General features: G+C 39.3%; 2 protein-coding genes across 2 annotated transcripts in view; one reads left to right on the top strand and one right to left on the bottom strand.

Annotated features, from left to right (window-relative positions):
- The window catches only part of LOC118326109 (ankyrin-3-like), a gene marked incomplete in the record, with an annotated part of 136,512 nt that overhangs the window by 31,811 nt on the left and 83,044 nt on the right, over nt 1–21,657 (top strand).
- Nucleotides 14,739–19,296, bottom strand: LOC118326126 (microfibril-associated glycoprotein 4-like). Its single transcript, XM_035659047.1, has 5 exons — nt 19,222–19,296; nt 17,428–17,625; nt 16,559–16,655; nt 15,760–15,927; nt 14,739–15,604 (listed from the first exon to the last, which is right to left on the bottom strand). Exons 1-5 carry the CDS (start codon nt 19,225–19,227, stop codon nt 15,354–15,356), a joined length of 720 nt encoding a protein of 239 aa, XP_035514940.1. The 5' UTR covers nt 19,228–19,296; the 3' UTR covers nt 14,739–15,353.

The following is a 21,657-nucleotide window of genomic DNA, read 5'->3' as shown; positions in this document are numbered from 1 at the left end:
TTGTTTTTTGTGCATGTGTGTGTGTACATGCGTCACTGTGCAAGGACAAACCTAAGACTTGATCTCGGACACACAGGAGATGATCAATAGGTCTGACTTGAAATCAATAATCATTCTCACTGCAGTGAGAGCATTTGACAAAACATTTCAGCTGAAGTGGGCGTCGATGGGCGCTTCAGTGTTTGTATAACTTTGTTGACCCATTGAGTGTTTATTTGTTCAACTGTGATTGGCTCGTGCTTAAAATCATTTGTGTTTGCTCGAGTGTGTATGCTGACATTTGGGCTCGTGTATGTGTGCTTGCGTGTGTGTACATGCTGACTAGCCTGAGGCCATCATTAGTCCGGGGGCAGCCACCTGTCAAAAAGAGTCAATAACAGTGACCTCATTAGCATCAAGGTCAAAATGGATAGAGAGGTGACTTCCCGTGGTCACAGGGTGTCACCGTTGTTGTGAGGTTATACCATAAAGACGAGCACCAAAACAGCCAAATGCACCCTGGAGGGCCATATTGGAACATCTCATAATGGGAAAAGCGACAGCATCATTTAGCCTCAGCAAAAGCCAAGAAAAGATGTTTATGGTCAAGTGAGAGAGCCCTTATGTACTCGTAGTAATTATGAAACGTATGGAAGTCAGGTTACGTTGTTAGAAAGTGTTTTTATCCACCTGTTTTTGTGCATTTTCAATTTGCGCATAAAGAAACCTGTGTAGAAACGCCAAAAAAATAATTAATCCCCCCAAAAATGCATCAAAAATGCAAAGAAATCAGCCCTAGCGGACATCATGACATATACTAAATCACATGACTTAAACGTCCAACAGACAAAAAATGGTGCCAGACGAAAACATAAAATCCTTGTGGAGCAATGAGGGAACTTTCCCCAAATTAATACATGAAACAAACATAAATGCCATAAATTCCACAACCTTTTCATTTGTTCTAAAGTTTGACCGACACTCTCTTAATTTAATCTCGTTACGCCGTCTTCTCCTGCAATGCTTTAATGGCTCCCAACTGGAGAATTTGCACCACCAACTATTTATCTTGATTCGCCCCAACTCCTGCGTCACAGCAGTGGATGGAAACACGCATTCATTCACATTTCCCTTTGCAGATTTTCTGGTAAATCTGTTAAAATTTGTGCTTAATGAAACTTTTTTTAACTCACAAAAACCAAATCAAATGTTACTCTAACTTCCCTTTGGTCCAATGAGTTCTTCAAATTAAAAGACAAAATAAGTTTGTTTTTCATTAACATGAACAAATCTTGGTACACCCAACCAATAATAATAATAATAACAATTATGATAATAATAATGTTTTAACCTTTGCTACGGAGATAAACATAAACTCATAGTTCAATCATCATAAAGGCCAAAGTAGGTCCTCGTCAGGTGAATTTGAACAAACGACGTCCAATTCTGTCGTTTCTTCTCTGCTTTAACTTTTAGTAATTCACAGAAAAAAAGATGGAAATATAGTATTACTATATAGTAATATAGTACTTGTTGTTAGTGGTTAACTACTTTAGCCGCTAACTTATCCGTCCTATTCAGTGATTGAGCCCGGGTTGAGCACCGGGGCAGTGCCGGTGTTTAGCGTTACATCTTGAGTACGGCTCCTGTTAGTGGTTAGCTAATAGCTATGAGTAAATGTCCATTAGTAAGCTCCGTAAATCCCTATGAGTTCATGCAGAGAAAGTGCATGACATCGGAGGAAAAACTGAAAAATATGTGATTATTGTAACTGTTAACGGCTTCAGTTCGGTAAAACAAAAAAATGACACAAAACCGGCATTTGTAGAGTTTGTGATACTGGTTCCAATGTGAAAATCACTTCCTGGCCTCCATCTGCAGCGCACTGATGTGACGTCATGTGCAAACAAGCTATTTGTAATAAATCCCATTTGGGTATCTTCCATGGTTTCAGTATTGTAAATTACATTACTCCCAAATTTTGACACCAGTGTCGATTTGAAGGCATCAGAGGGTATTGATCCTCTCCACCGTTTTGGATGTGTAACAGATCTTCTTCATAATGACGTGCTTTCATCAAACACTGACAGGAACTCTAGGCTGAGCTCTCTTTTGAATCCTGACACTGAAGAGTCACAGTAACATGAATGTGAGCAGAAACGGAGGAGGGAGGTTTGACCTTGACAATGCAAGCTGCAGTTTGAGCCTGCGTGATCACAGATTTACAGTTTCCCCACAGAGGCAACAGGTGAGGGAGACGTGTTGCTGTAATATTACAGTATGTGTGTAGGGTGACATCAGCAGTTTCTCGCTGTTTGTAGCGTAATGTTGGCGGGAGGGTATCGGCTATCCTGGGCTCACTCAAGGTAAATCTATAACACTGTCTGCCCCGGGCCAATTGTTGGCACCATGGGGCAAAAAATATCCTCTCCCTCCTCGCATCGCCTCAATTACCTTTCTATTATTTTCCTCGCCTCACTTTACCTCACCCCACTTCTCTGTCTCTCTGTCTCATATACTGTATCTATACCTGGCTCTCAGACAGTGTAGATTTAACAGATACTACGCTACACTAGATGTCAGTGTCTCTCCCTTTATCGTTTATGCGCTCTCCTTCTCTTTGGGGAATATACGTATTTGCTTTCTTTCCGACGAGATGAAGATCAATATATTTTGTGTCTGTGTGCTAACAGCAGAGTCTGAGCCAGGACCTGTTAGCATAGCTTGGCTTAAATCCTCCAATACTTATAAAACTTATTTACACAATGTATCTATCTTGTTTGTTTAACCAACACATGAACAGTGACTGGGAAGCGAGGGTCACATGAGCGATGGGTTTGCTAGCTAGCACTAAAACTAACAAGCTGCTAGCAGTTCTACAGCCAACTGTACGAGCTATACAACAAATGTTATATAACCACACTGGTTGTTGGTTTGATAGTGTGGTTTATTAGTTTCTATTGAAAGTGAAATTAATAGACTACATATTTAGTATGTATTAATTAATCAAAAAAGTGCTTTTTTAATGTTTTACTTAAATGAACTTTCATCACATTATTTGACATTTTTTATTTGAGATTTGGGCACCCAAACACAAATTTAGATAGAAAACTACATTTTTGTTAATAAAACTATAATAAAGAAAATGAAACTTATACTGAATCTAATTCATTAATCTGAGTAACTGTAAATTATGTTTTCAAGAATATTCATAAAGAGTGTTAGTGCTATCTTTTAAGGAGTTAGCTTGCACTACATGTCCTCATTTATTGATTTTTTAAATCTCTCATAATTAGTTTTTTTAACATTTGAACATGTTAGTGAGCACAAATTTGGGTCTGATCCCATCTAAAATCCCAAATTACAATTTTTACGGATTAAAGAAGATACAACGTGTGAATGATAGACAGCTTTAGATTGCAGCAGGCATTTTTGAGCTCTGGGCTTCCAGACTTTATGCTAAATTAGCCTAAGCATGTCCTGACTCTACCTCTGTTGTTAAAAAAGGAATAATTTGACATTTTACCAAATAGCCTGCACTTACTGACTTTCTAGCTGAGAGCTATGAGAATCATTACCAATCGCATGTCGAGCATTAAATGAAGGCTGGAAGCCCAAAGCTCTCCTGCTTGGTTCTCTCCAAAGTTCAATTAGTATACAAACAGAACAACAATATGTAGTTTTAGGAGAAGTTATGCGCTGTAACTATTTGTTAATATGCTCACATGCTCGATAATTAGCTCATCTTCTTTCTGAATTGAATTATTTGTCTGTCTTTGAGGCTCGTATCCCTGCCTCTCGCTCTATCTCGCGTACAGACTCCTGCTACATTGTTTTTTAAATGATACTGCAGCGCTGCATGAAAGATCTTTCCTTTAATTTTAAAATTGATTTAGTAATGCATTCCTAGGCCTATGCATTCGATGCTGCGTACAGCATGGTGTGTTTATGGTTCTTACAGGAAGCTGCAAAACAAAAGCCAGGAAGCTGCAAAACAAAAGCAATGCATTACGAGCACCACTGAGACCAATTGACAGTGCAGCTGCCATTAAAGCTATTAGCTGCAAACAAACATGTACTGCAGGACTACAAGCCATACTATGCTTTTTAAGCTGCAATGCATGAACAGGTCGAGGCTCTTGTAGCACTGCACTCAGTCATGCTTTTCAGATTGGTTGGCTGGCTGGTAAACTGACTGACTAGTACACTATAGATTGATTCATTAAGACGCTATCTGTCTGATTGCATGTGTGATTGGCCAGTTGGTTAATTAACTGCTCTGCTAAGTTTTTGTCCAGCTGCCCAGCTGAAAGGCTGATCAGTCTGACTGATTGGCTTAGCAGAGCTGAACCTACATGGCACAGTATTTTAATATGCAGCGCATGTTGGTGCTAGCGTTCATTATGGAAAGTGTAACACATATGGATATTTGTGCAAAAAGCCATCTGTGTGCTGACCTTCCAAAGCAGCAGGAGAGCGAAATATTTAGTTTCAACAGGGACTGAAATTGGAAACAGGACAAAATCCGTGTTGGTATCCAAATGGGCTTAAAGGCAGAGAAGTGTAATGAAAATCCCTTCTCCTGCTCCTTTCCTTTATCATTTTGGATCTCATGCTTTTAGCCATGGCCTGACTCCAGACTCTTAAGTGATCGGTGGCGGCTTCACCTCACCTCCACTCTGTCCTTTGTCTTAAATAACACACACACACACACACACACACACACACACACACTCGCACAAGTGCATGAACACACTCAGGTGTAAAGACAATAAAAGCACAGGATAGATTCAGACATGAAGGGTTAATGTAAAATACACTATAACTAAATAAGTGTTGGGTTTGAGGTAAAGTTAATACAAAATGACACAAAATAACAATAAAAGAATGTTATGGAAAAAATATTATTCAGTATTCTTTATTTCTACCTAAATAACATACAGCTATATTGACAATGTTAAAGATATATGCAGATTATGTGAGAAAGGAGACTGAGATGTCTCAACAACTACTGCATGGATTGCAGTGGAACTCTGTACAGACATTCATGGTCTCCAGACAGTTAATCCTTATTTATAATTCATGGTCCTCTCACTTTTCCTCTGACATTTGTGGTTTTAAGTGAAATGTCTCAACATCTATGAAATGGATTGGTAGAATGTACACCGATCAGCCATAACATTAGGATTTGAGTGACTTTGACAAGGGCCACATTGTGACTGAGTCAGAGCATCTCCAAACCTGCAGCTCGTGTTCCCAGTCTGCAGTGGTCAGTACCGATCAAAAGTGGTCCAAGGAAGGAAAAGAACTGGAGACAGAGTCATGGGTGGCTAAGGCTCATTGCAGTTTCGTTGTGTATGGGGCTGTATAAATTAGGCACCAGAGGTGCCTAGGTGGTCATAATGTTTATGGCTGATGGGTGTATGTACCCTCTGAGCATGAACCGCATTAACAGATATACGCAGTTTATTAGTTTATTAGATGATTTGAAAATAAGACATGAAGCGATCTTCGAATATTTCCCTTTTGAACTGCATCCCATACAAAGAGGGGAGGGGGGGGGTGACACCCAACAAAGATCATATACGGGGGTTGATGTAGATGAGCGAGGGGGGTTGGAAACGCTGCATCTTCTGAGGTTTATTTTTGGGAAGGACTCGATTCAAGCTTTTTCTTTTTTTCTCTCTCTCTCTCTCTCTCTCTCTCTCACTGCTCCTCCACTCTGCCACTCCCCCACCCATCCCACCTCCCTTTAGCTTCCCCTCACCCTCCCTTCGCTGCTCTCTCTCTCTTTCAATGTATCCCTCCTTCTCCGCATCTCTGTCAGCTGGCAGAAGGCTGTATTGTTCTGCCACACTTCTGCTTCTGGGACTGGGGGGAGGAAGCAGGTTACACACACACAGACACACACACAACACACAACCACACACAACACACACACACAACACAGCGTCCCTTTATGACAGGGCATACTGTACCACATTAAATCCCCTGACACTATTTAAGCAATGATTCATATGAAGCCTAGTCTGTCTCCCTTTGCTCTATACACCGTATCTGTATTCTTTGTTCTCCACTACACCCTGCTAAATATTCAAGCCTTACATTTATTTTATTATTTCATCTGTTCTTTATGAATATACACACAATTTATATGTAAATACTATGTAGAAGGACACATGAAGATTTTAAGAAAGGAAATTTGCATGAAAACATTTAATATTAGAGTTTTTCTGTGGAAAAAAGTGTTGAAAATAATCAAAAACTTATGTAACAGTTCAGAAAACTATCCAAAAAAGCTTGCAGGATAATCAATTAATTGTTTCAAATGTTCAAGCAAAAATGCCAAAAAATTTACTGGTAGCTGCTTCTTTATTCCTGTGATTGACACCAAATATCTTTTGAGTTTTGGGCTTTTTTGTTGAGCAAGTGGGCGACACTGTGACACTTTTCACAGTTTTTCAGATTTTAAACACGAAATAATCAATTGCCTGAGAAAATGATTTGCAGGATAATTGAAAATGGAAATAACCATTAGCCACCGCTCTTTACTGTTCACTCCTTTCCTCACGTTTGGATTGCTCATTTCCCTTGCCTCTACATCAAATCAATCTACTCCTCAGTCAGTCAATTAATCAATCACTTTGTCCCTGGAGGTAGTTGGTTGTGCGCCAGAGAAATGGAAACACAGGATAAAACACAAATGATATACACATATATAAAAATACAAACACATTCATTATGTAGAAATATAATATGCAGAGTTAGGTGAGGACTCTTTTTTACATTTTCACCCATCGTTAATATGCCAGTATCGATTAGTGCAGGGATCAGCAACCTTTACTATCAAAAGAGTTGGCCAAACATAAAAACTAAAAACATATTTGAACCTCATAATGCTAATTTCTTTGTTGGTGGTGAAGAAATCTGTCCACTCACTCTTGTCCTCTGAGAGTTTTGGGGGGGATTTGGAATCCATAGCTACTCTCTAGAGACTAAAGACCAGCAGCCACCGCTATTGAGGTTCAGTAGAATATTAGGGATGCACAATATGGATTTTTTTTCAGCAGTAATGATAACTGATACTGCTTCTCATACCGATAAGACAGACCGATACGATAACCGATAATTTCACATTGTTGTATTTTACAAATAATTTTATGACCTGTAGTATGTGCACACTTTATGGCAAGAAAGGCTAAAGATGTAGAGAGAAAAAACGGTGATACAATTCTGACTCTTCAAATGTTCATTTATGTAGTCAAGTTTATCAAAAACATAACAAACTTACTGTTTTTTCATTTCTCTACAGGCAGATTAGTGTGTAGCACAGTGACATCACATTATATTGAAAGTATATGTGTCTTCAGGTTGCTGAATTAGTACAACTGAACAACTATTTATTTACTGTAATACCTGATAAGTTAATTTAACAAAAAAATTTAAGTAGCACTAACTTAGTTTTATTAGTGGAAAACATTCTTGATTAAGCAGCTTTTACTCGTAATTTTAAGTGACACAGACTTTTCTAATCTTTATTTGTTTGTATGTTTCTGTAACTTACAAAACTAAACTAGTGTCACTTCAAATTTCTAGTAAAAGATGCTTAATCAGGAATATTTGAACTTACAAAACTGAGTTAGTGTTACTTAAATCAGAATCAAAAGAATCAGTTTATTTTTTTTCAGTTAAAATAACTTATCGTATTAGTTTCTGTTGAGTAACTGATCTCTACCACTGCATACTATATTGGATAAAAGAAAATGTCAAATGAAACTCTTCCCGCTCCTTCGTTCTCTCCGTTGTTGCAGACTGTTGTCGTTGATCACACAGTGACAAGCTAAAGGAAGCCAACTTATGTCTGTCATTAGCAGAACGCGGAGCCATTTGTGAGATAATGATAAAAAGGAAGGAAAAAAGCATAACACATGTGGAGCATCCTCAAGCTGAAGCACCAGATGCCAACACAGACAATTTGACAGCACTCAGCAAAGATGACAAAGTCAGAAACGGGTAACCTAACTGAGGAGAGAGCATTATGAATTATAGAACGACTCCATTACAGAGCAGAGGAGAAACGACAGCTGGAGTGGAGAGAAGAAGAGCAGAGAGCCAAGATGACATCTGAAAAGAAAGCAAAGGGATAAAGGAGGGTTAGAGGAGGAGAGGGGAGAGGTATTGTGGAGATTGAGAAGAGGTCTATAAAGGTAGCATGTTTTATGCCCCCCTCGCGGCACCAGTGTTCTAATGTTCTATGTAACACGGCTGTGGAGGGGGTTGCTGGGCCAGAGGATTGGTGCAGAGCCTGCCAAGCATCGTGATTGGTGGATGGAGACGACATGGAGGGGTTGTTGGGGGGGGGGGAAACATAACACATCCCCAACATACTGCGAAAACGAGATAGCGACGGAGGAGGGTGAAATCAAATTAAAATGAAGGGGAATTAGAGAAAGCTATGCGAGAGAGATGCAGAGTTAGATCAAGGAGAGCGATTGATGAAGTGGGAGAAGAAATCGGAGAGTGGGCAGAGAGAGGGAGAGAATGATGAGGATGCTGTTAGGCCTTTTGTCCTCTCTTCCTCTGCCTTCCTGCAGCTCTGTTCTCTCCTCTCTCCTCTAAAGTGGAAGATCGACATGAAGAACTGGGACAGTCCATTCATTTATACACACACACACACACACACACACACACACACTCGAATATCTGCATATCCTCATTTCACTGAACACACCGTTGTTTTTGTTTGTTCATTCCTCTACAGGCAGATTAGTGTTTAGGATGGTGACATCACACTATATTGAATTAACTGAAATTAGACACCTCCATGTTGGTATGTATGCAGCTTTTACAGGCAGAGTTGCTGTACGTAGCATTATTGTAGCCGCAATTAACTTTTTTGGCCTACTTTTTATACACAAAATGTTCATACTGGTGTAAATAAACAATTATTTTTAGCATTTCCCATCCTTGCAGAGCAAAATTGGTGTAAAAACTAATTAAAAGTCTGCCCCATAAAGATCTATGTCCCAAATAAAAGCCCGGGCTAGTAATTTGAGTTTTACGGTATTTTCCCATTAACTGTGATAAGTGTTGATAATTACAATATCAGGCTGTCCAAGTTCCACCATTATGACCAATGTTAAAATACAGTAGCGAAGGCCGAGCCTGTCGCAGGCTGCGTCCCATACAAAGAGCCTGCAGGATACGTTAGTTTAGAAAATTCCTCAGTGTGTTAGATTAAAAAAAATACGGGGATATTATGTCTAAAAGAAAATAAGCTGAATGATGCTGTATGTTGTCCTCACATTGGTTACAGTATATCATGGTTACAGTATATGTGGTGGTGGGAATCAGTGGCAGAATGTGTAAGTAAAGCTACGAGCGGGGAAACACTAGCATATCGTATGAAAAGAGAGAAAAACAAGGGGCAGGGTTTTTTGATCTGTCAACAGTGTTTGCTCTCAGCGGGTGAGGTGTTGATCCATGGCACGGGTCCAGCACAGAGTCACGACACAGACAGGATGTGAGTCTTATCTACTGCTCTCCACTGTATTCTCAGGGTACAGCGGACATTTTAAGGGTGAACAAGAGGGAGGAGACCTGCCTCGATCAGACAGATGGACAGAGGCTTGCACACTCACGCACAGTTCACTGGAATATCTAAAACATTTGTGTGTGTGTGTGACTGAGGAGAGAGAGAAGGCTGGTCTTGGACTTGGGTACAGTCCAGCCCACTACTAAACTCCTATAAAGTCTTAAGTAGGACAGACGTTTTTATTATCCAGTACGCTGTGTTAACTCACACTACATATTGTAGTTGGTTTTTCTGCATGCACTGTAAAAAAATATCTATAGATTTTACAGTGAAAAACTGTCAAACCATGACAGTAAAAGACCGTACAGTACAGTGTCTGTAACAGTAGAATACTCATGACTCACAGTCATATCTCAAGACATGGCAAAACCTTTGTTAATACAGCATTTTAAAGGATTTTTTTTTATATTACAGACTGTAAATTGAACATAAAACATGCGAGACAAACATTTCTGACATGTCAGAAATCCAACCGATCGTCAGTTTGACAAGAATTTGTTTTAGTCTTTTTTATGCCAAAATCACCTCAGAGTTCAGCCCAGTTCCCGGGTTCTTAGCTCAGGTGATTCTTTGCTTTTTTCCCAGTGGATAAGTCTCAACTCCCCTCTCACCATGAACAAGTACAGGGGAGTGTATTGAATGTGTATACTGTGTGGCTGGATTGCGGTAGGCTGCTGTATTCCTGCTTTGTGTTGAGAGGTTTTAAGGGGTTCTCGGTTTATTTATGTCCTGGCCCACTAACAGTGTGCAGAGATGCGCAGCGACTGAGGCCTCTCTGGAATCATGGAGTATTTGGTGTGAGCCAAAAACACTGTCCTCATTTACCCGATTCCCTACTCACTCTCAATAAAGCACGCTGCACTTCTCATTGCAGCAATCTGTCCAAACTGTCCATCAGGCACTTCTGGGTTTAAAGGGGCAATACCATTAAAACTCTTTTTATTATTTAAATGAGAAAAGAGCTGTCAAATACTGAGCTAAAGCCTCTGTTCCACTAGCTTCTGTAACTCAGTGCAATCTCTCAGTTCACTGAGAAAGCAACTGCTGTTTACTCTCATGATTTTATTAAAGTTAAACAATGATTATTTTTTTAGCACTACAGCTCCTAAATCACCATATTAACCAAAAACACTCGCTTTACATCTCTTCAGTTGTGATCTCTGCTGTCTAAAACATATGACATACTGATGAGAAAGGCTGAACAGTATGGTAAACAGGATTTTGAATGAGGGTTTCCCTCTTTTGGAACAAGACCAAGAAGTTCAGGTTTCACTTCGGCTCTCTATGCGAGTTATCCACCGCTGAGGAAAGAAGGATAAATACAGAATGTATGATTTTAAAATGGCAACCGCAGCCCAGTATCTGTGGCTGGTTGTGGCCGCGAGGTCCAAGAGTCAGCAGAGAGGAAATAGCCATGCTGATGTAGTACGTACAACTAAAGTGCTCTATTGATTTTCTGAGCAATTCCTTAATTGACTTTGGACTGTGCCACTGCCCATACAGTGCTCCTGTTCTCTCTGTTTACTGTAAACTTCATAATTTCCACATCTGACTGTTTGTTTAATGTGTTGTTGGACACTGAGTGAAAATAATTTAAAAATGTAGTATTATTTATATTCATATAGCACCTTGGAATGCGAGAAACGTGTACTCTGTATATGGAAATGACAATAAACAAGCTAAATAAACTATCCGGTTTTAAATACTGTAGGGGAGAACAGCAAATAATATTTAATATTTTAATATTTTACTGTTACCGAAATTTTCTTCTGGCCTCACCTAAGTTTACCGTCCTGCTCTCATCCACTAACATGACATTTATAGGTCTGTTTGTGTCACTCCCCCGGACACTGAGGCAAAGTATAAATGTTGCAAATGCCATGAAAACAGGGCTTTTGCGTATGCATGAAGGGGCAGTTATTTACATTCACCATACATAGTGGCTGCACATCCTTGTTTGTGAGCTGTGTGTTCTTTTGGTCTCAGCCAGATGTTAATTTATTCATGACCAGCACTCTGTCTCTGTCAGAAGAGATTAACCAAGCAGCTGTACAGTAGCTGATGCTCTCCTGCTTTCGTGCTTCTTGTTGGACCTCATTGGGTTTGTCTGTTGCAGTAGTTTTGGACTTGTGCACCTGAGAGCGTGTGCTCTGGGAAGAGTCCACAGGATCGATGTCTCTCTTTGGGTGTTTCTGTCTGATTCCCGGTTTCCCCTCTGGGCTGGCCGGTGAGTCTACCTCAACAGTCACCATACACACTCATATAAACACACAGCCTTACATCAGCACAGTGTATGTAATCCAGCAGCAGCAGCAGAACGACGTCATCTGCTGTCGTCCAATGAGGAGAGGACGGAGCAGAACTGCCAGCCAATTGCAAGGAGACCTAATGAGCCTGCAGCTGACAATGAGAAGTAGTTGAAGGGAGGGCTTCCTGACGCACAGTGCATGTGTCTGATGTCTGGAGTTTGAACATCTTAAAAAGAGACTAAAAATATGTCCAAACTGTGATTCAGCGCCAGGTAAATATAAATATGTATATATATTTATATATTTATAAAAATAAAAGATCACAGATTTGGAGTCTCTCACATTGAACTGCAACGACATGTGAAAGTGAGGACAGAGAAGAGGAGTTGAAGAGTTTGTGCGCTGTGTTTTCATCCTCCTCTCAAGTGCTGTGAGAATACTGAGACTGCAGTAGCCGAGCGGCCAATCAGATTGCAGCACTCAACACACACACACACACACACACACACACACACAGGTTGCTTTTATCTGCCCATTCTCTGTTGATTTCATAATATATACAATAGCAAATGATATGGGCCTTTTTCTGAGAGGCGACGCACTCGCTCTTATCTAACCAATATTCATACAATATTGATAACAGCATTGATTCTATATTCAAAATGTCATATTCAGACAATGAGTTTTTTGTACTTTTATCACTTTTTTTTGCAACAAACTGGGACAGACAGTTTATATGGTTTACATTTTTAAGGACGTTGATCACATACAAATGCTTTCCTGTCCTGCTGCGGTTGATGCAGTACTACTGAGAGACCACTAGGGACTGATATAGGACCTGAGAATTAATGACCAGTAACCAGGAGAGCTGAGAGCTGTGTGTGTGCGTGTGTGTGTGTGTGTGTGTGTGTGTGTGTGTGTGTGTGTGTGTGTACTACATGTGTTGAACTACACTTGCCAACGCTGCAGTCTGTTTTTGTTTTGTTCATCCACACACACACAACACACACATACACACACACAGATTTCAGTATGGTGCAGTAAGTTACAGAATAGTTGAGTATCTTAAATAATACCGCTGTTGGCTTTAGACATTTTATCATTCCACAATAGAGCCACATCCTTTAGTGAGTCGACAGAAAGATTATTGATTAGCTGTTATTCATTCGTTCTCTGGTCCCAGCTTCTCTAATATGATGGTTTGCTATTTTTCTTTGTTATGTATGGCAGTAAATTGAATATTTTTTAACACTTCATAGACTGAACAGTTTATCTATTAATAGAATTGATAGTATAAAGAATCCAAACTGTTCAAATGTTAAATGTCCGTACACAAGAGGTCGTACAAGAACTTATAATGTAATTGGTTATTTAAAGCAGCAACAAGGAACGTGATTTAGCGTTCCCCTGTAAACAAAAGTGAGTAGTGTTTCCGCCACTTCGTTTGTTGATTTTAGGGAATATCCGACCCAATCAGACCCGGTGGCGTTAAGGATAACTAAATAGCCAATCTTTTTGCTGATGGTCTCATGTAGATTTAAAGTCCAGATGATATGAAAATTCCCATTTTAACCCTTTATGAACTAACCAATTTCAACCAATGAAATCATGACATTCACCGACCAATAGCTAGTTAGCTTGTGCAGCTAACATAATAATCCAGGAGGGTTCCAGGAGCCAAACTTGGCAACAACAAACCCCACCTCGGTACTTTATTCCCTGTTGTCAAACTGTACTCTGTTGGCATCGGATCTGACTGGAAGACATAAAACACACAGTGCTATTGGCTACCACAGCTAGTCCCTCTAACACTGAGAGTCTGATCAGACATTCAATGCCAGGTTTCTCGATACTCTGTGCTACAGACATATTTCAGTTGGTGTCAGAGACATATTAAGGTTTGATACTCAACACTACTGATGGGGAGAGCTGCACAGCTTCAGGAGAAATCTGCTGATCTCTGATGTTTTGTTGAAAAAGAAGACCCTCATTGGCATCTGAGCACCCACATCATCACCCCATCACCTTTGTGCTGTACAGGTTAATCCATAATGTCAGTGATTATAGGTTCTGTCCATCCCACAACATTCAATGAACCCAGTGCAACGCAGCAAATTTAGGATCCTTAGTTGCCATGGTAACCCCCCTCTCTCTCCTATTCTGTCTCCCTCCCCTCACAGATGTCATAAAACACCAAAGACGGATCATTAAACTGCTATGTGTGTCTGTGTGCGTCTGTGTGTGTCTGTGTGTGGGGGAGTGATATGAGTGTGTATCACATGGTTAACTCTGACACTGTGGAGGCTTTGCCAGCCTCCTTCCTACCTGTAGTGACAAAAGAGACACATTCCTCTGTCTGTCTTTTAGAGATGAAACAATAAATCGATTAGTCGATCAACAAAAGAACAGTCTTCACAATCGATACATTTATTTTAAAAATGCAGAACATTTGCTTGTTTTAGTGTGTTCATTGTGATGATTTGCGGCTTTTCTCATATTTATATCCTATAAATTAAAAGTCATTGATTTTATATTAACTGTTGGTCGGACAAAATGAGCAATGTGAAGATTTAATTTTGGGCTCAAGATTCTCTTGTGTGTATTTTAGGCAGCAGTAGTGGTGTATGTGGGACTGAGTCAAAATAATATATGTTCTTTGTAATGAAGGAACATGTCACCCAGTGCAAATTTGTAGCTCGTTGATGTGATTTTAGGCCAGGCTGAGTGCTTCTGTGCATTTATTATAACTATTTTCTGACATTTTATAGACTAAATGATTATATTATTAGTTAATTGTGAAAATAAATGTTAGTTGCAGCCCTACTGTCTTTCACAAATGACTGTGAAATGTGACACTCAATTTGGCAATTTGGTCTCAGACACAAACACAAGAACACTGAGAATTTAATGTCAGATGTATTTATTTTTTATTGTATTTAAGAAAACTGACATTGCAGCATTTCAAAGAGGACAGTCCTGTAAATCCTCTATCTTTGGACGTGGGGGGATCACATCAGAATGCACAGACCTGAAACTGTGGAGGAGGTTTCAGCTGCAGAGGAATGAGGAAACCCTATGAGGGAGCATTATTATGGAGTGTAGTACCCCACACTGCCTCCACAAATAATCCACCCTCTACAAAGTCAGCATGCAGTTCTTCGTCATAGCAGAGGATGTTGATGAGATTGAAGACCAGAGCCTCAAATTTCTCGTCCCTACCAATATATATTTTTTTGTATTTACCTTAATATGATCCTCCATCGGATGTTTTTCCATCCATGTCCTTGTCTTTCATTTTGTGAACTGGATGTGGTTCACTGCTTTCTTGTAAAGCAGAATTTACACATTTTGTTGAATATTTTATGCATCCTGTCAATTAGTCAGCGTTTGGTATGGAGCTCTTCGGTCACAGAACAATACTCGTCATTAGGTTCAAAGCGATGTTTCCTTCTATTTTTTTCCATTTGGACGTTATAATTCTGCCGGTTGTGACGCATCAGGTAAACAAAGCTGAGCGAGGTGACTTTATTTTATTCAGCAACTGGTCTGATCTTCATTATCATGGTTTTTAGGGAGTATTCCAGCCCTTTGAAAGTGTTCCACTGTACACCAGCTGCACGGGGTGAAGGTCCCCAAGTGTAGATCCCGTTGGGGTTGGCGCCAAAGCACGCCGCGTACCAGAATCCCCCAAAGCCTAGCCTGGCGCAGTTTGAACCATGCGTATCTTGATCTTTGTCAGTGGTGGTGAATTTTTGTCCATTGTGAAGACCTAAAGAGTCTCCTGATGGGAAAAACACAGAAAACACAGATTAAAACAATCCACATAGAACAGATCTATTTTCATTTCAGTTCATAAACTCACTATATTGTCTTCCATATTGGTAATCAAAATATGGTTATAATTTCTTGAATGTGAGAATAGGAAAAATATCCCACCTGCTGCTCCCCTGACGAAACTTCCCAGGTCCAGTCTGTATCCCTCCGTCTCTGTACTAACGGAGAAGGAAGAATATTGGGCAAAGACCTTCTGGCCCTCAAAGTCTTCCATGTCCACCCTCAGCTCATAGTTCTTGGACTGTGTCATCAGGTGCATCGTCTCCAGGCCTGAAAGATAACCAGTGAGGAAGAAACTGGTGTAAACCGAAGTAGGAGATTCTGTAAACAGGTATTAGTGCTGGAGGGCCAGTCAAATGTTTTCACAGTTTTTTTTTTTTCTTATGATCATAAGTGATATTGTGACTGCTTAGTATTCTCAAGTAGTGCCATTTTTTGTTACAAAATTTGTATTTTTACAGAATTGTGAACACATTTTCTGCTGATAAGTACTTGATGATTTACTGATGATCGATTTATCATTTAAGTCATTCATTGGTCCAAGCTTCTCACTTTCTCCTGGATTTTCTAATTTTTTTTAATGTTTTGGACTGTCAATCGAACAAAACAAGCAGTTTGAAGATGTCACCTTGGGTTTTAGAAAATCATGATATTTACATTTGTGCATTTTTCCCATTTTATAGAGCAAATGTTCGATCAATTAGTTGAGAAACTAATCCGCAGCTTAATCGATAACAATGTTAGTTGTAGCCCTACACCTCAAATCTGTCAAAAGATACAATAGTGACGTATTTTACATCTTTATGTATACCACATACATACATAGATATAGAATTGATAATTAAATTTACAAAGTTGTATTGTCTTCTTCTGGTCAGTAAACAAAGACTTTCTGTCGTACCCAGCCAGTACTCTCCAGCAGCGCTGCCAAATCCAGTTTTGTAGTGGTCCCACTTCATGAAGAAGTTCACTGTGCCATCTTGTCTTCTTTGAATGACCTTGTTTTTAGATAGAAGGGCGAGACAAAAAAAAAGGAACTGTCAAGGAAAGGCAAATTAAAGCCTCACTAATTCATATTTTTATATTAACAATGGATCAATTGTGTAAAGTGAAATGTTTCACTAGGAATGTAAAGATATATGGCGAGACAGTTAAATCGTGATATGTGAAGAGTCAAATCGGTGAGATGATAAAATCTGAATATTTGTTGGATGTAAAAATGCAAACACAACGTCAAATAAATGTTGCTCTGTGTCAACTGAATGTTAAAGTAAGCAAATGTTTGCTAACAGTTGCTCAATGTCGGGTTAACAGTTTGTTCAGCTCGACGAAAGAGGCCAGTTAAGTCAAATAATATTGCTTTCATTAAAAAAGAAGTTATTCTTTATTAGTTGAGTTGACAACCAATCAACTCTTACAGAAACCAGTCGGGAGGGAAGTAACAATATATTTTTCATCAAAAGCCTTCAGTGCCGTTCTTTGCTCTTCTTTCAATGAAGAGATACTCGCCTGATGTAAGTGATGATAGCAGCGTCTACGCTAATCTCTTTATTCATTTCATTCATTTAGTCATTTCTCACACACGTCGCACACACCTAGCTTTAAATCACGGCCATAGCGCATGCCGTATTTGAATGAAGTGAATGAATGAAAACATTTTGAGTCAGGATCTGTTGGGGAGAAACAACTTGAATTGGAACGAAGGATAACGTGTATTTAGATGAGGTTTGGATAAAGAATGGTGCGTTTGCTTTGTTCCTCCATCCTCACCGTCCACTTTTCTGCAGAACTGTCGGTGCCGTCATTGCTCATGTCACAGTAAACCTGTACAGGGGAGGTGGGGCCTGCTGGGTAGATGGTGTACACTCCGTCCAGGCCTGATCCAGCTCTGTAGACGTCACTGCAGTCTGTGGGCAGAGGGGACTGATAAGCTGCTACAGGCAGCAGCACTGCTAGCACAACTCTGAGCTGTAGCAAAGAGAAAAAAAAAGAATAAGGTTTGTCGATTAAAATGCATACAGCACACTGCATTACTGTACTGTCACCTTTAGCTTAATGCTTTTTCATATCAAGACAGGTAAGCTAATTTGTTTGAAAGGTCAAAGAAAATGTCTGCAGCTGATTTCATGAATGCATGAGTATTATACTCAGTATTGAGCGTATATTTATTCATCATGTCCTACTAGCGAGATTGACACACATTAAGTCATTAGGTGGGGATTCAGTGTCAAACTCAAGGAGACTTTACCAGGACAAGTGGATGTTGTCAAGACTGACCCTGTAATCTGTTGCGGTCATGAGTCAGGCTCTGGTACCACTGTATTCGATAGTCCAGTGTTCATACTTGGCTATCAGGTGGCGATGAATACATCTGTCCTTGTCCTATTTTTAGACTTTCCTGTAATGAGTTGTCATGTCCTGCAGTCATACTATGTTGATAGGATTATTTTACCTGCTTTGTCCTTTCTTATTGCAAAGAAGAAAGTAGCAGGGATGCAATATGATGATCTCTGGGTCATCATAAAAGACAGAGTAGTTTTAAATAAGGAATTTTACAGACTTTATACTGTTCATTGGGGAAACTAACAGGTAGGCAAGAAGGTTCTACCTAACCTAACCAGTGGCAGGCTCTTTTAAGAAGCCAGCGAGACAGCAAAGCAACTTATCTGTTAATAGCCGACAGTCACAAGTTTCATAAAAAGCCAAAGAAGGTCCAAAGGAAGTCGTAAAGGTACAAGGCAAATATCACAAGGACTGAAAAACTGATGTTCTTGATTACAATAACACCGTTTCACTGAAGCAGAGATGGCAGTAACCATCTATAATAGGGCTGCAATTATTTTAACGATTATTTTCATTATCAGTTAATCAATCTTTTTCAAGGTCACATCTTTGTTAAACTGTTTAGTGTGACCAAAAATTTTAAAGGTATCTAATTCTGAATGATATAATATGAAGAAAAGCAGCACATTTTCACTTTTGAGAAGGCTGGAAGAGACTGAAAAAAATTTATTAGCTAATCAATTAATCAGATATTTTTGAATTTTGAATTGCTTCTAATTAAGCTGGGTGTTTTGAGGTAGCAGCAGTTACACTGTTTTGAAGGACCAGTGTGTAGGCATCTATTGGTAACTGAAAATTGCTCGCGTCTGTATTTGATAACTTGGACATGAGAACGGGCTGTGAAGCATATAGGGGAAACTACGATGGCTGCGAAACTCACGGAAAACACAACAGGCCCTATTTACAGTCAGTGTTTGGTTTGTGTGTTCTGGGCTACTGTAATCATAAACCCATGGAAGGCAACATGAGGCATCTTAGATTAGAAATGGCTCATTCTAAGGTAACAAAAATATAACAATTCCTATATTCAGGTTATTACACACTAATGAAAACATACTTATGAATATTATATTCCATTGCTGCCAATAGATCTTTCTGAAAGTTACACACCTTTAAACAATGTTTTATGTCTCATAAAATCTTGACCAAACATGTACAATGCATAAAAAACCCATGAGTAAAGTTATGAAACACAGACTTCTGGCTCCCATGTTACATTACCATCATTCTTTAATCAGCTTGAGTGATTTGCAATGAACAGGCCGTGTGGCTATCCTGTAAAGAAAAAAAAAGACATTTTCAGCAACAGTTTCTTCAAAGTTTAATAAAATAATAGCATTTTCAAGTTTGAACGGCAGCATGAATGAACTTACCGTTAAAGAATGTGTGTTCCCTACAAGAGCAGATCCTTTTATATTAGCACACCTCTGCCTGTTGCATCACTCTGTGTTTTCCCAAGCAAACATATTGTTGACTTTGTTCCTGTTTTTTCTGACTCTTTGTCTTTTTCAGTGTTAGTACATCAAATATACACTAAACAGTCTTTCCTTTTGTTTGTTTTTATGTAATTTTAAAATAACCAATGTTCATGGAAAGTCCCCGTCCTGTAAGTGAGTTTTAATGTACTGTAGCTCATATAACTCCATGTACTCAGAGGGTTCCGAGTTTTTCATTTCATTTATTTAATTTCACAGGATTTGAAACTGGTAGTCTGAAATGTTTTGTTACCTGCTAGTCTGCACATACACTAAGCAAATGTTTTTCATTTTTGCTTTGCTTATTTGTCGCTTATTGTTGAAATGGTTGCAATCTCACTGCTAGATACAACAAAATCTTACACACTGGTCCTTTATGATGAAGCTTCCATAAACTCCAGACTGACTACCTTATTGACAGGATACACTAACATTTTATCTTGTTTATTTTATTTTTTGACCAGCTCTTCACTGACTTTAACTTCACTACTGTCGAGGTCAACTGTCTGGCTAGCCTTCTATAGTACCAAGTTAATGCTGTTTAATACCTGAGGAACCATCCAGACCCTGCTAATCTGTCTCCTGGGCTCTTGGCTCTGAAGCCTCGTCTGTGTTTGTGTCCGTTTGAGTAACCTTGGCTCGTTGCACTAGCCTGTTGTCTCTGCTGTACAGGAAGAAACCGTAAGAGAGTAGTTTGAGCATATTTTGCTTCCTCAGTATGGTACGATTACATGAGGGTTTCCACAGATACCTTCTTGTGCGGATAGATAAGGAGGCAATCCTTGAAGAGCAAGGTTTCCGGGTGAAGATTATTTCAGGTGCAGTGGCGTCTGTGTTTACCATGCAACCACCGGCCCAACTCAGTAGGAGATGGTGGATTCCGATATGGTAAGTCAGACAGGGATTCCCTAAGCTTGTGTCCTGCACACAGACACACAACTGGAGAAATAGTTGTATTTCAAACTGAGGAAATAATGATTACTTTCAAAACGTCTTATTTATGTATTTATTTTAACATTAAAGGTGTCACAAATGTTAAAACGTACATGACGATATCTTTTGTCCGACCAAAAGCCCAAATCTCAAAGATATTCAGTTTACAATCATTTAAACCAGAGGAAGGCAGCAAATATGGCATTTTTGCTTTTGTTGATGACTGATTTTGTTTGATTGCTAATTGTTGTATCTCCGACTGTATCAAATATTATGTTTTGTGTACTGTTGTTGCTCACTAGTAATGATGACTAAATGTAAAAGTGGAGTTTGTCAGCTTTTATGTTTGTGTTAGATGACTTTATTTTATTAAACAGTCAAATTCCCCCATTACACCTCCTCAGTTGTGAGGATTTGCTGCTTTTCTTTTGTCTTATGTGATATTGAATTGAATATTTTTGGGGTTTTGGATTGTTGGTCGCAAAAAGACACGTCCCTCTGCTGACCCAACATTTACTGGGCCATACAGGGCATTGTGCTGTTCACACGGTCAATAAAAATCTGATCTAAGTTACATATACGTTAGTTAAAAGCAGGGTCCCAATTAGAGCCTGGTGTCCTTTACTAGCCTGGTGTAGCTAAACGTTCTGACAAATAAAGGCTGGTCTCAATTAGAGGCCTGGATTTTATAGAAATTCTTTGCTTTTGCTTGAGCGAGTTCTAAGCTTCTTAGATTGCCCACACACATATAAATGTTTAAACTTTTGTCAATATGGACATGCTACACATAGTTAGCTCAGTTAGATTCTCCACAATTCCACCCAAATTATCAAATTAATGATTCGTAATTGATCAATTATTCAGCAGCCAAATACAAATAATATTCATACTGGTTTAAATAAACAAGCAAGTCGTTTGTGCAAAAGGAATTAAAGTCCTGTCCCAAATAAAGGCAGTGTGAACGAAGTCATAGACATCTGAAAGGGGTCTCGACTGTACCCCGTCTTTTTGAAGGGGGCAGCAACCCAAAAAAGTCTGGGAATCACTGATAATCAATTTTGTTGGGGGAAAATATTAATCTGAAAAGCAGCTACAGCTGTCAGATGGATGTAGTGGAGTAAAAACTACAATATTTACTTTTTTATATGAAGTAAAGTAAATGTAAGGAACTTTTCTAATGTATTCTGCCTTTAACAAGTGGCACTGGCTGGCACACGCTCTCATGCATTGGAGCAGCGCATTGTCGTCT

Source organism: Morone saxatilis, unplaced genomic scaffold (genome assembly GCF_004916995.1).
Source record: "Morone saxatilis isolate NCDOM2014 unplaced genomic scaffold, NCSU_SB_2.0 Contig1, whole genome shotgun sequence".
In the NCBI taxonomy this organism is placed as follows: Eukaryota; Metazoa; Chordata; class Actinopteri; family Moronidae; genus Morone; species Morone saxatilis.
The sequence above is the reverse complement of the archived record's forward strand: the minus strand, read 5'-3'. Positions and strand labels throughout refer to the sequence as shown.